General features: G+C 42.5%; 1 protein-coding gene across 1 annotated transcript in view; it reads left to right on the top strand.

The window, feature by feature from the left end:
* MTOR (mechanistic target of rapamycin kinase) overlaps positions 1 to 15,736 on the top strand; it is a 187,749-nt gene that overhangs the window by 122,510 nt on the left and 49,503 nt on the right. The window contains exons 31-36 of the mRNA XM_007942626.2: positions 7,631 to 7,731; positions 9,499 to 9,614; positions 10,840 to 10,917; positions 11,125 to 11,232; positions 13,905 to 14,030; positions 14,125 to 14,256. Of these exons, the coding sequence (XP_007940817.1) occupies positions 7,631 to 7,731; positions 9,499 to 9,614; positions 10,840 to 10,917; positions 11,125 to 11,232; positions 13,905 to 14,030; positions 14,125 to 14,256 (661 nt within the window). The remainder of the gene's footprint in view (positions 1 to 7,630; positions 7,732 to 9,498; positions 9,615 to 10,839; positions 10,918 to 11,124; positions 11,233 to 13,904; positions 14,031 to 14,124; positions 14,257 to 15,736) is intronic.

The raw sequence follows: 15,736 nt of genomic DNA, 5'->3' as shown, positions 1-15,736 counted from the left end.
GATTGAAGGGAGGCCAGATAGAAAATGGCAAGGCCACCTGAGGGAGAGATGATGGTGGCAAAGAGAGAAAGGTGATGGGAGTGGAGTAGAGAGAGTGTCTAGATCCAGAGGTGTGTTGGAGGTGGCATTGGTAGGATTTAAAGACTGATCAGATGTGAAAATGGGGAGAGGGGAAAGAATTACAGTTTGAGCCTCCAGAATGAAAGTGAGGCTGGAACACCATAGCTCTCAGAGGCCAGACCGGTGGTTCCCTTGAAACCAGGAGACCTCTAGTGGAACCATAACGGCCACAGGACTGTGCCCTTCCATTTGCACCTGCATATGGCACCTCTGTCCCTCAGGGTTATTTATTTATTTATTTTAAATCCATATGGGTGTGTTAATTTTTTATTTTTGAGGCATTATTTTTTGAAAAGGTAACATGCAAAGGTGTTATGTACTGGCAGAGCAACAGTTAAGTGTTTGGCTGCTAACCAAAGGTTGTTAGTTTGAACCCACCCAGCAGCTTCACAGGAGAATGATCTGCTCCCATGAAAATCACAGCCTGGGAAATCCTGTGGGCTAGTTCTGTTCTGCCACATGCAGTCACTATGAGTCAAAAATTGACTCTGTGGCACACAACAGCAACAACGATATTCAATAGCACAAAGCAGTGACAGACTGAAAAGTAAGTCTTCTCCTTGTCCCCAGTCACCCAGACTTCCAGGCTCTTAGCAGATTTTATGTATACTAGGGATAATCTATGTATGTTAATATGCAAGCATATACATTAATGGTAGTATACAGTATACATAGTTTGCACCTTGCTTTCTTCACCTAAGAAGTCCAGGTCAGTGTTCCACGTTAGCACCTACAGAGCTGCTACCGGATATTCTTTAACGGCTGCATAGTAGTCTACTGTTTTGGTAAACCTCAGTTTTATTTAATATAGATCAATTTTAATTTCTTTAGAAATTTTATACCTTTGGAAAGTTTAAAGAATACTATTGGAAAAAATGAAAGTAAGTCTTCTAAAAAAAATTATCTTTCATGACACATATTCTTTCTGTACATAATTATAGATATTCTTTTGGTAAACTGATTGTTACTTTTATTTTTTTAATGTGAAGATATTAGCACATTCCCAAAATAGAAGTTGTTGTAATGTTTTACATGAAAATTTAATGAGTTTAGTCTTAAGTATGAGGTAACATTTATACAGAGAATAGTCTTAATGTATTAGAAATGGGCTTCTTTGCCTGATTTAATCATTATTAGGAAGATCAAAAGTGTTGTTATTAGTTTATTTCCATAAATTAGCCTTCCATATTCATTCACCTCAGTAAACTGAGGAAGTGTATTCTACCAAATCTGCTTCGATAGTTTGTACAACTAAAACTTTTTTTTTTTTTAAGTCCAATAGGTGTCTAAACCTGCACTGTTCAATTTGATAGCCATTAGCCATATGTGATTACTTTTAAATTAAATAACATTAACATTTTAATTTTCCAGTCACACTAGTTACGTTTCAAGTGCTCAAGAGCCACAGATGGCTAGTGCCTACCATACTGGCCAGCACAGATAAAGAACAATTCCATCATCACAGAAGGTTCTATTGAACAGTACTGATCTAAAGAAAAAGAAAGGGATGTTAGCAAAAATAGGCCACATTGTTTCAAAAACAGTTTCTTTTTCACTTTCAAATTGGCTGCCATGCAACCAAGAAAGGTAAAAAAAGATGTAAGTGTTCTTAAAATGTAGCTCTAATTAATTCCTAGAATGCTTTCTTGTTGTTGTTGTTGTTGTTGTTGTTAGGTGCCATCCAGTCAGTCACTTCTGATTTATTGCAACTCTGTATACAACAACAGAATGACACATGGCCTGGTCATGCGTCATCCTCACAGCTGTTGCTACGTTTAAGCCCATTGTTATAGCCACTGTGTCAGTCCATCTCTTTGGGGGTCTTTCTCTTTTTTGCTGACCCTCTACTTTTCCAAGTGTGATGGCCTTCTCCTGATAACATGTCAAAGTATATGAGACAAAGTATCACCATCCACCCATCTAAGGAACATTCTGGCTGTTCCTCTTCCAAGACCGATTCGTTTGTTCTTCTGGCAGTCCATGGAATACTCAGTATTCTTCACCAACACTATAATTCAAATGCATTGATTCTTCTTCCTTCTTCCTTATTTATTGTCCAGCTTTCGCATACATGTAATTCTCTGTTGTTGAGTCAATTCCGACTCATAGCAACTTATCCTTGGGTTTCTGAAGAGTGGCTGGTGGGTTTGAATTGCCAGCCTTCTGATTAGTAGTCATATGCCTTGGGCGCTATGCCACTGAGGCAATTGGAAATACCTTGGCTTGGGTCAGGCACACCTTAGTTTTCAAAGTGACATCTTTGCTATTTAATACTTTAAAAAAGGTCTTTTGCAGCAGATTTGCCCAATGCAAGTTTCTTGTGTGCTACTTCCATGAGTGTTGATTGTGCATCTAAGTAAAATGAAATCTTTGAGAGTTTCAGTATTTTCTCCGTTTATCAGGATGTTGCTTATTGGTCTAGTTGTGAGGATTTTTGTTTTCTTCATATTGAGGTGTAATCAATACTGAAGGTTGTAGTCTTTGGTCTTTATCAGTAAATGCTTCAAGTCTTCTTCACTTTCAGAAGCAAGGTTGTGTCGTCTGCATACTGCAGGTTGTTAATGAGTCTTCCCCCAATCCTGATACAGCATTCTTCTTCAGATAATCCAGCTACCAGATTATTTGCTCAGCATACAGATTGAATAAGTATGGTGAAAGAATACAACCCTTCTTCACACCTTTTCTGATTTTAAATCACCCGGTATCCCCTTATTCTGTTCAAATGACTGCCTCTTGGTCTGTGTTCCGGTTCTCCATGAGCACAATTAAGAGATCTGGAATTTCCATATCTTGCAATGTTACCAATAATTTGTTATGATCCACACAGTCTATTGCCTTTGGATTTGCACATAAATGGCACAACCTGGCATTCAAAGTCTTTCATGTTGTGGCTCTGCCCACTTCTTCTGCCCATTTCTCGGTGTGTTCTGCCTGATCATCTGAGTTCTGGCCAAACTACTTGCTCTTCTCCAAACGCTACGGAATTCTTTTTTTTCCTGTGCATTCATTCATTCTGTCCCCTGAATTGCTCTCCTACTCTTCTTTTTCAGCTTCTTAAATTCCTCCCCTACTTTCAAGGTCCCTCTGAACCATTTCTTTCCACCTTGAAACCTTTCCTGGTCCCCTCTCTTTTCTTCTTCCCACTTTTCAAATTAGAAACAACCACTTTTTTTTTTCTAGATGGGCTGTGTAGGGACCAGAAAAAAACAAAACATTGCTGTGAAATCGATTCTAACTCATGGCATCTCAGTGTGTTGGTGGTGAAACTGCTCCATAGGGTTATCAGGGCTGTGACCTTTAGAAGGAGATCACCAGGTGTTTCTCCCAAGGCACCTGTGGGAAGGTTTAAACTGCCAACCTTTTGGTCAGTATCCCAGTGCTGAACTGTTTTGTGCCACCCAGCACACCTAAGCGGGCACAGCTCAGAGATAATTATGAGAGTCTTTAAACACTCACTGCCATGGAGTCAATCCTGACTCATAGCGACCCCTCCTTGGGTTTCCAAGGTGGTTATCACTATGGAAGTAGATTGCCCAGCCTTCCTTCCGAGGAGTGGCTGGTGGGTTTGAACCGCCAGCCCTCTGGTTGGCAGTCAAATGCCTTAGGCACTATGCCACCAGAGCTCCTAGAAGAGTCTTTAGATAGGATTTTGTTGAATCCTCTCATGTTATAGTTGAGGAAACTGAGGCTCATAGAGGTTGAGATAGCTCACCTGAGAGTTCCCAAGAGCAGAGTAATCCAGTCCCCTCATTTTGCAGCACTCCATCTGTGTACCTCTGATCTCTTGGGTTCTGTATAATCTCATAATTACCTAGACAGTATAAGTGGCTATGATGCTGACCAAAGGATTTAAGAATTCAGGAGACGAAAAGAGATGAAAGAATATCCTTTTCCTGATCACAATGCAGGTTTCTGGTATGGTTTATCCAGCCCATTTTATTTAGAGGGCAATTTCTAAAATTCTTTTGCTTTGAGCATGTATTCTGAACCAGCCTGAAGCAGGTGTTCCCCAGAGGTGGCAGCAGGGATGATCCTTTCCCTTTCCCGGGACTCATCTGCTTCCAGGAAGCTAATACAAAAGCTAGGCCTGAGCCCTGGGGCACACACAGCACACCTACAGCCAAGGTGAGCCTCAGTAAACCCTCCCCACGCTGTCCCTGACCCGGCCTACCTGACTTTGAAAACAGATTCCTGAGGAGGGAGATCCTCGGCAGCTACTTGAGGTGCTGCTATACTTGGTGGAAAAGTGAAAGCCCTAGAAGGCAGATCTTTACCCCAGGCCTACCTGGTGTGCAGTGGGAATTGTCAGAAGATTTATCCTAGTTTTTGCCCCACAGACAATTTCATATTTTTCATTTTTTTGTTTCCCTCTCCCCCTTGAAGGTTGGAACTCAGTATATTCTGGGTTTTTTTTTTTTTTGTAACAAATGTGTGTGAATAGAGAGAGGAGCCCTGCCTCTCTCTCTCCAGGTACGTCATCCAGATTCTGACAGCTGTTCCCCAAGCCCATCCTGCAGGCAATACCTGTGTTCTTTGTACCAATACTGCTCCTGAGTTGTTCACTGCATAGTGTCTTCTTTTGTTGTTGTTCCAGATGTCATTTTTTTTTAACCATATTTTGTATTCCTGCTAACTTTTCATATAAACAGTATTCACTTTTTTTAAAAAAAAACTTTCCCTGCATCCAAGTTAATGTGTGTCTACCCTCTAGTTAGTGGTTTACCTCCTTTCTCCCCTACCCCTGGTAATCATCAAAGAATATTTCTTTTTTTGTGAAACCTTTTTCTTGACTTTTTACAATAGTGGTCTTATACAGTAGTTGTCCTTTTGTGATTGACTAATTTCACTCAACATAATGGCCTCTTAAGTTATGAGATGTTTCACAGATTTATCATTGTTCTTTAACAATGCATAGTATTCCATTGTGTGTATGTGCCATAGTTTGTTGATCCATTCTTCTGCTGATGGACATTTAGGTTGTTTCTGTCTTTTAGCTGTATAAATAATGCTGTGATGCACATGGGTGTGCATGTATCTGCTCATGTCAGGGCTCTTATTTCTCTAGGATATTTACCTGGGATCACTGGATCATATGGTATTTCTATTGCTGCACCACCTTTTGAGGGAACAGTATGTGGGGGTTAGTCGCCAGCCATGTTCTCTGCAGCTGGATGAAAGGAAAAGCTAAATCACCTGACCTGTGGCACAGACACTGGTGTTGTTGATGAAAAGTAGACCAAAACCAAACCTACTGCCATCGAGTTGATTCTGACTCATAGCAACCCCCATTGGGTTTCCAAGGCTGTAAATCTTTACAGAAGTAGATTGCCCTATCTTTCTTCCACAGAGCAGCTGGTGGGTTAGAACTACTGACCTTTTGGTTAGCAGCTACATGCCTAAACCACTATACTACCAGAGCTCCGTGATGAAGAGCAGAGGGGAGCAGAATTGCCTGTGGCCATCAAATTTTAAAATTTGGATTCTAGGGCTGAAGCACCATTCAGCAATTATGTCACTTTCTCCCCTACCTCCTGCCAGGACCCCAACAAAAATATTCATCTATTGGAGTTAGGAGTACTCTTATCCTCAAGCCATTGGTTCTCAAACTATGGTCCCTGGACCAGCAGCCTCGGCATGACTGAGAATCTTGTCAGAAATGCACATTTTGGGGCTCCTTCCAAGACCTGCCTAATCAGAAGCTCGGATTGGGGCCTAGCAGTCTGGGTGAAATGAGCCCTCCCAGGAATTCTAATGCTGACAAGAGTTTGAAAACTACCACTCTAAGCTAGCCCAAAAGCTGGACCAGTAGTGAAGTTTTCCAGATTTAGATGGCAAGATGCTGAGGTACATCCTAATTCTGTGACTTAGTAAGTGCTTAAGGTGTCATGCCTGCCTGGTTGTTCTTCCTTTTCCTCAGCCCTGTTCTTTTTTGGTCTCATCTTTGTATTGAGACAAGAGTGCTGCCTGTGGCTCTCTTGATCATGTGCCAGAAATAGTGTAGTTGATGTTCTCCATGCCATGATGCTGGATGTGGCATCGAGAGCTCTAGACTTGGTCACCAGTCAGCATTCACTGAGATCAGCCTAGATCCCATCAGCACTGACTGATTCCACATTTTCCCCTACCATCACCTTCTAGTGCGGCGAGCTTGTGTCCTCTATGTTGCTTCTAAACCAAACCCCTTGCAATTTGTGCCTTTTCTCTTGAATCTACTCTCAGTACCATGTTAAAACATCCTGCAACATCTCTTTCAGAAAACTGAAAAGATTACAACATTTCCTAGCTGAGTCTTAAAGCTCCCTTGACAGCAGGGCCTCATGTCTGCAGAGCAATAGAGTTTTATTTCCTTTTAATCACAAGTGAAACATGAAAGGGCAACAGTTTTAACAGTCAGTAGGAAGGCCTTCTTCTTGAAAAGACTTCCACTCACTTGGAAGCCTATTAAGCACCATTCATTGGTGCTTAATTGGTGTATTGGAGCCTATTAAGCACCATTCATATCTCAATATCATAGTTCTTACCCACACTCATGGTAATTGTGCAAAATTCTGAAAATAAGCAGCATCTGGATTTTTGGTAAGGAGCTCTGATGGTGCAGTAGTTAAAGCATTTGGCTGCTAACCAAAAGGTCACTGATTCAAAGCCACCAGCCACTCTGTAGGAGATTGATACAGCAGTCTGTTTCCATAAAGATTTATAGCCTTTATAGCCTTGGAAGTCCCATGGGGCAGTTCTACTCTGTCTTATAGGATCGCTGTGAGTCAGTCGACATGATAGCAGTGGGTTTTGTTGGGTTTTTGGATTTCTGGTAGATGTGACCATTGCCCACTTTCTGTGCAGATTGATCCTATGTGAGTTTCATTTCAGACTGAAGCCATTTGTATAATACTTTGAAGAGCCAGCTCTCCCTATAGTTTTGAGCCCAGAATGAATGCAGGGCATCAAACCATTTCATTCCAGTTCAAACCCGTTGAGATTTTTCTTTTCCACCCTAGATGCACTGAATCTGAATCTACATTTTAAAAAGACCCTGGTGATGCTTACAGATCCTCAGCAAGGAAGTACACTGAAATGAACCGGTTCAAAACCCTGAGTGAACTGGTTCACAACCCTGAATGAATGTCCAGATGTGTCTCTTCAGATTGCTTTCTCTGTAGGTCTGCCAAAGGGAAAGAGCCCTGAGTCCTTTGGCTTAGGAGAGAAGTTACTTAATAGAAGAGGCCAGATGTTCAGGATATTTCCATCACATAGAATTAGATAGGCCCCTATTTTTGACAGACTCACCCTCTGGCAAATTATAAGCACCAGGCTATAGAAACAGCAAGTCACCACCCATTTACTTCTCCATTAAATGACTCAGTAGGATGTGCTATTTAAAGGCTCTCAGTTCTAGGCAGACCCATATTATGCCAGTTCCTCTATAGCCCCTAGGTGACCCAAAGGACTAGAAAGTAAAATTGTCTGGTATGGAGGTAATTTTGGTTAATCTGACTGTATGATTCTTCTTCAGGGGGCAGCTCCACCAGCAGTGCTGTGAAAAGTGGACCTTGGTTAATGATGAGACTCAGGCCAAGATGGCCCGGATGGCTGCTGCAGCCGCATGGGGTTTAGGTAAGGCTTCCCTCACAAGCAGCCCAGTTAAGATGGGGAGAATGAGGCTAGGGCATGCACCTGAAGAGTAAGGTACTCCACGAGGTGGTGATGCCAGGTCTCCAGAATGTGAAAGCAGTTGATGTCTACTTGCTCCTGCATCTTCCATCTGTTTTCTCTCTACCTGATGGTTCCAGCTAACTTCACAGAAGACCAAGCAGCACAGATGAGCAAGCATCAAAATTGAGATTTTGTAGGGTTGATTTGTTTTCATCTGACTTAAACAAGTTATTGGTTCACTTTTTTTCTTTTAAATGAAATCCAGAGTCAGGTTGTCTCAGACTGATATTCTGGGCTCCATCATCATTAGCCTTTTTCCGTATTTCTGCTTTCTTAGCACAGAGTCTCCATTTTGTAGTCCACCTCATGATCTCTTGTGGTTGCTGGAGCTCCACTCATCATGTCTTTATTCCAAGCAGGAGTAAATGTAGGAAACAGCTGTCTGTTTTCTTCCATTGTTAACTTTTATTATAGAACTTCTCTAACATGTAAAGAGAATAGTATAATGAACTCCATACCCCTTCACCTTCTTCAACAATTTTATTTTCTCTATTCTCCTTCTCCTTACCCCAACCCTTCCTCTACCTGCCTTCCACTCCCAGAGTATTTTAGAGAAGAGATTCCATTTAATCCCAACAAATGCATGAATTTCCAGCATCAGGTTCCTGCTGATGAGATTCACAATATCTGTTTCAGAGATGTGCTTAATAAAAGGGTAGAAGATCCATAAGATGTCCCAGGCAAAAACCTTCAACGATAGAGTCCAGAGAAGGCTTATATAACCTCTACCTCCTTTCTAGCCTACTTGAGTCACAGAGCTTACATCTTTTCATTTCATGAGCCCTGGGCTTGAGCCAAAACATTTTTCAAAACAAATTGCTTCCTGAGGAGTCATCTTTTGCTATTTGCTTTTGCCCAAAGGCATAGAGAATGGATGAGCCGATGTTCTGGAGTGAAAGGCAGGAAAGTGCCTTGTAAAATCAGCAGCCTTGCAGTTTGTAGCTAATGGAGCTGATATCTTTTCTGCAGATGGTCTTGGGAATCCTGGCATTTGATACATGCTCATTCCACCAGGGGAAATGAATATTTCTTCCTGGATGCAACCATGTCCCCAGTCTAGCATAACACAGAGACCACAATGTTGTGACCTAGCCCATCTTTCTGTTATAACAGAGCTTCTTAAAATATTTATCTCCTTCCTCATGAGGCAAAGGTATTGCCTGAGTGAAATAAGCAAGCTATTTGTCTGATCCTATCGCCTGTCTGTATAATGGTCATTTTCAATTGTTTAGAGGAAAATGTAATTTCCCAATGTACCACTGAACTGTGAGATGCTTCACTAGTAGAACAGAAAGCTATTCCATCTCACCTGGAGAAACCAGAGAGAGCTTGCTAGGTTAATGAGGTGCTGCATTCAAGCCACTTGATGGCCAGGCTTTGCATTTGGGTGGTTTCGCTCATCTGTCCTGGTGCTCCCTAGGGTAGCAGTGGAGTCCTGTGTTTAGAAGAGAGATGTGTCTTTGTTTGCTACATTGGCCTACTCAGTGCCACAGTGCATAATAGAAGGCCTTTACAGGATTTGGGTACGGTTAGGCTCAAGTTTGTCTTGTTTGAACCCCAAGCTAATGAAAGTAATACAAGACTCTTTGAGGTACTGCCTGTCTGTAGTCCAGTCAGCTGACACTCTAATGCTTTTCTATCTCCCCCCGCCCCCGTGTGTGCATGCAGGTCAGTGGGACAGCATGGAAGAGTACACCTGTATGATCCCTCGGGACACCCATGATGGGGCATTTTACAGAGCTGTGCTGGCGCTGCATCAGGACCTCTTCTCATTGGCACAACAGGTAGAAATCTACATATCCCTAGACCCTCTGCCAAGAGAAGGTTATTATGCATGGCTCCTGAGCACATGGTGTCTGTGCACACAGGCTGCTGTGCTCATTTGGCTTTGTAGGTACATCGGAACAGCTCTGCACTATGATGCTCCACAAGAGGACGACTGCCAGCACGTCAGCCAGGGCCCCTTTCTGCTCTGAGGGACAAATATGCTCTAGAAGTTACCATTTTTTAAGTTGACTTTTGGAGTCATCATCACCTGCTTTTTATCACCTTGTCATAGAGAGACAAGGCGTTCCTTGTCATAGAGAAACTGTCACTTTCACCAAAGGAAGATTCAGAGAGTAGGCAGTCCCCACTCAGCAGCAGAAATTAATCTCAAGGTTCTTTTTAGCTATGCAGGTGTGTCACACAGTGATTACTTTCCAGGGAAGCTAACACTTTATTTGAAAACCATGTTCTGACTTGCAGAATGAAATAATGAACAAATGACACCCACTCCATCAGGCAACAGATTGTCTTAGATAAGGCGCCTGGGTAAATGATATGCACATGGGAAGGATGGGGACCTAGTAATTAACCTTAAACATTCAAGAAAGGAGAAGCTCCACATGAAAGGTTGTTAACTGGTGGCACAGAGACAACTCAAACTCAAGTGTTGCAGCCATTCACAAGCGCTGATTATGTGACGAGAACCACCTGGCTGCCCATGCCAGCGGCAAGTAGCTCCCATAGATGTGGAGGATTAGGCATCACACTACAGCCTTCAGAGGCACTCCACATGAGGACAGGGTGCTTTGAAGCTGAAGATGGCCACCTGGAGCCATCTGAGCATGTTCAGAGTCTATTTTCACCAGGATACCCAGCAAGGAAATGTTGAAAGAAGGTAGACCCCCAGCTTGTCCTTTGAGGTACAAGAACACAGTGATTCTGTCTTTAGGCACACATTTCCCTCCTTTACCACCCAAGGGCTTGAGTGTTGTCTTAGATAGCTATTAAGCATTTGGATGCCAAGCATATGGTTCTGTCTTTGTTGAGAATTAGATAATACTCTTCTCTAGCCATTCAGACCTAGGAAGTTTCTTCACTGCCTCAGTGAATTTTTTTCTTCATCACTGGAATTTAACTGAAAGAAATAACTTCTGCAACTAACTGGAAAAGCCTAAAATATCAGCACTGCCTTAAGCTCCCAACCCTAGGCCCAATTCCAGGGGCTCTCTGTCTCTCTTTTAGTGCATCGACAAAGCCAGGGACCTGCTGGATGCTGAGTTAACTGCTATGGCGGGAGAGAGCTACAGTCGAGCATATGGGGTAAGTGTTGAACTTTCTGCATGGTGTTGCTAGAGAAGCTTGTATCAGTTCTTTTCTCAGAACGGGCTAAGGACTCACAGGCTCCTGGAAACATGCTATTTCTCTAGTCAGCAGATAACCTGACACCAGAAAGAATGACTTAAATAAATCCTGTCTTTTGGATGTTTTTTGCTGTAATTAAGTTGGAATGTTTTTTGCTTCCATCAGGCTATGGTTTCTTGCCACATGCTCTCTGAATTGGAGGAGGTTATCCAGTACAAACTTGTCCCCGAGCGACGTGAGATCATCCGCCAGATTTGGTGGGAAAGACTGCAGGTGAGCCCAGTAAGAAACCTAGGTTGCCTGCCCACCTTGCAGAGGACTGGTATGAGCACTTATGCCCCCTCCTGCCCTGTTTCTACACATCATACTTCTGCCTTCTCCACAGAGGCCCCGTTTGCATCAAAGCAAAACACTTGAAGGCTTTTCACCTAAGCCACTAGCTGTGATAGGATGACCAGTTTTGCAGCCTCCTCTTACCTTTCTCTAGGAGTAAAATAGAATAATTTTAAGAAGTGATGTTTATGAAAGCCAGTTAGGAGTCAACCTCAAAATATACCCAACCTTAGCTGTGCAATAGAATCACCTGGAAAGCTTTTAGAAATCTTAATGCCCAGGCCCCTACCCAGAACACTTGAATCAAAAGTTCTAGGGGTAGAATAGGGTCAGTGTTTTTCTAAGCCCCTGGATGATTCCAGAATGTGGCCAAGGCTGAGAACCTCTGCTCAAAAGACACTTGTGGCACCTACTTCCTGCTCTTTAAACAGAGTTGCCTGATGTTCTCATTTACCAGCTCCTGCCATACAGCTCCTCAGGCCAGAGTCATCCTATTGTCTCTATTGAGACATTTTTCCACTGAGGTTTCCGCTTGTAGAGAAACCTTTCTAAGCCCTGCATCAGTGCTTTCATTGCAACATTTGGGTCATTTTAGCAGGAGGAGCTGTCGATTCTAGATCTGGGAGTCAGCAGTCTTCAGTGTTCTTGGAAAGGACGGTTCTTCCATTCTTTAAGTAGGTGGGTGGGGAAGTTTATCAGCGAAGGAGAAGAGGCTTTCCTACTCCAGAAACCACTTCTCACACTGCTTGTCATCATTGACGCCTCAATTATAATCTCTTTCTTCTGGGCCAGATCCATACCTAATTCCAAATTCTCTCTCCAGACCGATTGAGGTTTGTGCTTTCAGCACTTTTCAGTAGTCTGTGACAAAACCTTTTCACTCCAAGCTGCATTCCTGTCTTGAAAGCTCAGGGCACATTCCACTGGAAAGGAAGGAGCAATGGGCCAGGGAACATCCATGAATGCAGTCGTTTATGGCTCTGCAGGGAGCACATACAGTCCTCTTACATCTTTTATTAGTAATTATGAAATGCCCACTCAGTGTTTTGATGGAAAATTGTTATTGGGCACCAGAAGCAAGCATTCCATGAAGCAAGTGTTTCCCACTTGCCTTGTCCACACCCTGGTCTTTTAAGTGCCTGTAATGGGGTAGAGTTTCCAAATCTGAGATCTGATAAATCTGACATTCTAAAAAGTCAGGCTTTATCCAGATCAAGACTTGGAAGGGGAGTGGATTAACTGAGTCTTGGGGAGAGGAGGTACACGGCTGACTTGACTGTGTCTGGGACACCGTCGTTACCGTAAGCCCTCATGTCTTTCCTATCTTGAGACAATAATCCGCTGTTTGGCTTAAAGGAAGCAAATTATTCCAGCATCTGGGAGAAATTTGCAGTTGGTGAGAAGTAACCAAAACAATCACTTAGTGTACTTTTTTCTGTTTTTCTAACTTTCCAAACCATTATTGTCACACTTCATGAGATGGTATGATATGTTACAAGGCCTGAAAACAAAGTGTTACATTTGTGGTAGAAATTTGGCCCAAGTAGATGGCATGCTGTGAAAACATTCAGTGAACTGCATGGGCTGGAGAACTGCCATTTGGGGGTCTAGGCACATAGGTTAAAGTCCCTACCTCAGGTCTCCTGTGGGCCAGACTTATTCCCCTTGAGTCTCTTCTTGCCTTGGGTTGTCTCTTCAGGCTTTAGGCTGCATGATATCCTGTTGAAAAGCCTGGAGGCATTTGTTATTAGACTTTAAAGTTATCTCTCTGCAGGACAGCTCATTTGGTTTCACGGAACCGCTGAAGAAGTGATAGATCTCAGAAACCCACCTCCCCTAGTGGTTCATCTCTGCCCTGTGGCCTCCTGAGTCTGACTTCTTATGAGGAATGGTGGGAGAGGAGAGCCTTACTTTATTCTTAGCAGCCTTTCGACATAAAATTATCTTAACCCCTTTGATAACAATTAATTTATGCTTTTTTAATTAAAAAGAATTGATACGTGTCACTTCCCCTTCTCTATGTAGTTTTTTTACCTGAGCCAAATGAAGAGGAAGAGGAAGAGTCTAAGCAAGACCAGCATACGGGGCTCCTGAAGCTTTAGTGTAGGTCTAGGCTTTCATAACTTCAGCAGCATAAATGCCACCAACTTAGAAACAATGCCATTTGAAAATGTAGCTATTTATATTTCTTATACATTTAATTAGTTTTTTAATTTTTGAATGATACATTTTAAATTTAATTTCTTTGTCACCAATAGCCATTTTCAACCAGAGAGAATGAAACGATTAAAGTTAAAAATGCATTATCCATGATTGACAAAAGAAATGTAAATAATTTTGTTCACGTAATCCTCATAGTAGCCCTATAAAGTTCATCCTGTGTTTATCCATTTTACAGATGAGTCACAGAGAAGTTAAGTAAGTTGCCCAAAGTCATAGAGATAATTATTGACAAGTTTATAAGTCATGTTTCCCTCAGAGTCCCCTTATCTAGAGGAAGTCTGAAATTATATATATATACATCTCCTTTTTGTCAGGGTAGGTTTTGCTGTTGCTGTGGGAGGGGAAACTAGTAGAGTATGTATGCTGATCCTCATTTCTGCCTATTCCAGGGCTGCCAGCGTATTGTGGAGGACTGGCAGAAGATCCTTATGGTGCGCTCCCTTGTGGTCAGCCCTCATGAGGACATGAGAACATGGCTCAAGTATGCAAGCCTGTGTGGCAAGAGTGGCAGACTGGTAAGTAACCCCTCGGCTGGGTGAGGTGGAAGGCTTAGGAGGAATGGTGTGCCTGTCTGGGTTTGTTGATGACCTGACCTCTCTTGTTTTTAAGGCTCTTGCTCATAAAACCTTAGTGTTGCTCCTGGGAGTTGATCCATCTCGGCAGCTTGACCATCCCCTGCCAACAATTCACCCTCAGGTGACCTATGCATACATGAAAAACATGTGGAAGAGCGCACGCAAGGTCAGTCTCTAAACCCATCCAGTAAATAGACCCTGCTTCTCTAGAATGCTCACCGAGCCTGTTTCTCAGTGCCTCTTTAAAGACCAGAAAGACAACAGAATCTGTACCACCACCCCCAATGTCATAGAGTTTGTTTCTATTATAAAAACTTATTGGCCTGATTCTAAAAAGTGAATCATATTTGAGGAGTTATACATATACCATTAATCAAAACAGTCAGTCTGATTACAGTTGTGTTTGCTAGCATCTAGAATATGTTGGCATGCAGAGGAGAGCACAATTTCTGTCCCCTCAGAGATGATGAAGGAGACCTGGTAGTACAGTGGTTAAGTGCTTAGCTGTTAACTGAAAGGTCAGTGGTTCACACCCACCACCTACTACTTGGGAGAGAGATGCAGTAGTCTGCTTCTGTAAAGATTGCAAAAACCCTATGAGGCAGTTATACTCTGTCTTACAGGGTCTCTGTACTCTATGGCAATGGATTTGGTTTGGGTTTAAGAGAAGATGGGTTTTTCAGTACTAAAATAGCATAATTTGAAAACACACTGGACCTTTCACAAGTTTGGTTTCTTCAGACTTCTAGTCTCCTTGCCTATCATCAAATTGCAATTCAAAACTAACAACACCCAGAGTATAATAATGCTGAAGCCAGTAGGAAAAGCCATCTTGAAGCCAATGCAGGATTCCTCTCATGTTATTTACAGACAGGCCCTTGGGAAATAAATGTGGCTCCTGTTCTTTTCTTTTGATTATTTGTTTTTTAAAAAACAATTTCTCTGGATGATGATGATTAACAAAAAACTAAGTCCTGAGGGGAAAATAGCACTGGTTTTGGCTCCCCCCAGTCATCCTCTTTACCAAAAGGGGGAGATTCCCAGCTGTCTTCTCCTTACTGAGGTCCCCACAGTGATGCCTGAGATGAGCAAGAATCATCCACTGGAGCTATGGTTGTAGAAACATCAATGTGCCTGTGCTGAAGGCATACCTAGGAGATCTTTGTATTAGGTCTAAGAAATTGGCTTATTTTATAGGCGGTTGACTCAGTGTGACAGTGAATGCCACCCAGAGTGGGATCAACAGCTCTGCACCCAGACACTTAATCTTTAACTTGGGCTTACTCTCATACTAATGACCTAGTTACTTCTCCAAATGTGCAGGGTTTTTTTTATTTTATTTTATTGTGATTTGGGTGAAGGTTTACAGAGCAAATTCATTTTCCATACAGTGGTTCACATATACTTTGTCTCATGACATTGACCACAGTTTACCCAATGTAACAGCTCCCCTCCCACTTCCTCCCCATAGTTACCTCTTCCCTATGTCCATCCCTCCATGCACTCCTGCCCCCTGAGTCTCCCTGTGCATAAGCAGCCCTTCTTTCTCCCATGATTATTCTCTCCAAGGAGTGTATCTACCTGAGGTAAATGTTCAACTCATATGCCTGTCTTTTGTTTGGCTGGAAACCACAGGTGTGGGTTCA

Source organism: Orycteropus afer, unplaced genomic scaffold (genome assembly GCF_000298275.1).
Source record: "Orycteropus afer afer isolate SDZICR_OR568_19922 unplaced genomic scaffold, OryAfe1.0 scaffold00094, whole genome shotgun sequence".
NCBI classification, from domain to species: domain Eukaryota; kingdom Metazoa; phylum Chordata; class Mammalia; order Tubulidentata; family Orycteropodidae; genus Orycteropus; species Orycteropus afer.
Note: the sequence above shows the minus strand (reverse complement) of the source record. Positions and strands in the feature narration are given on the sequence as shown.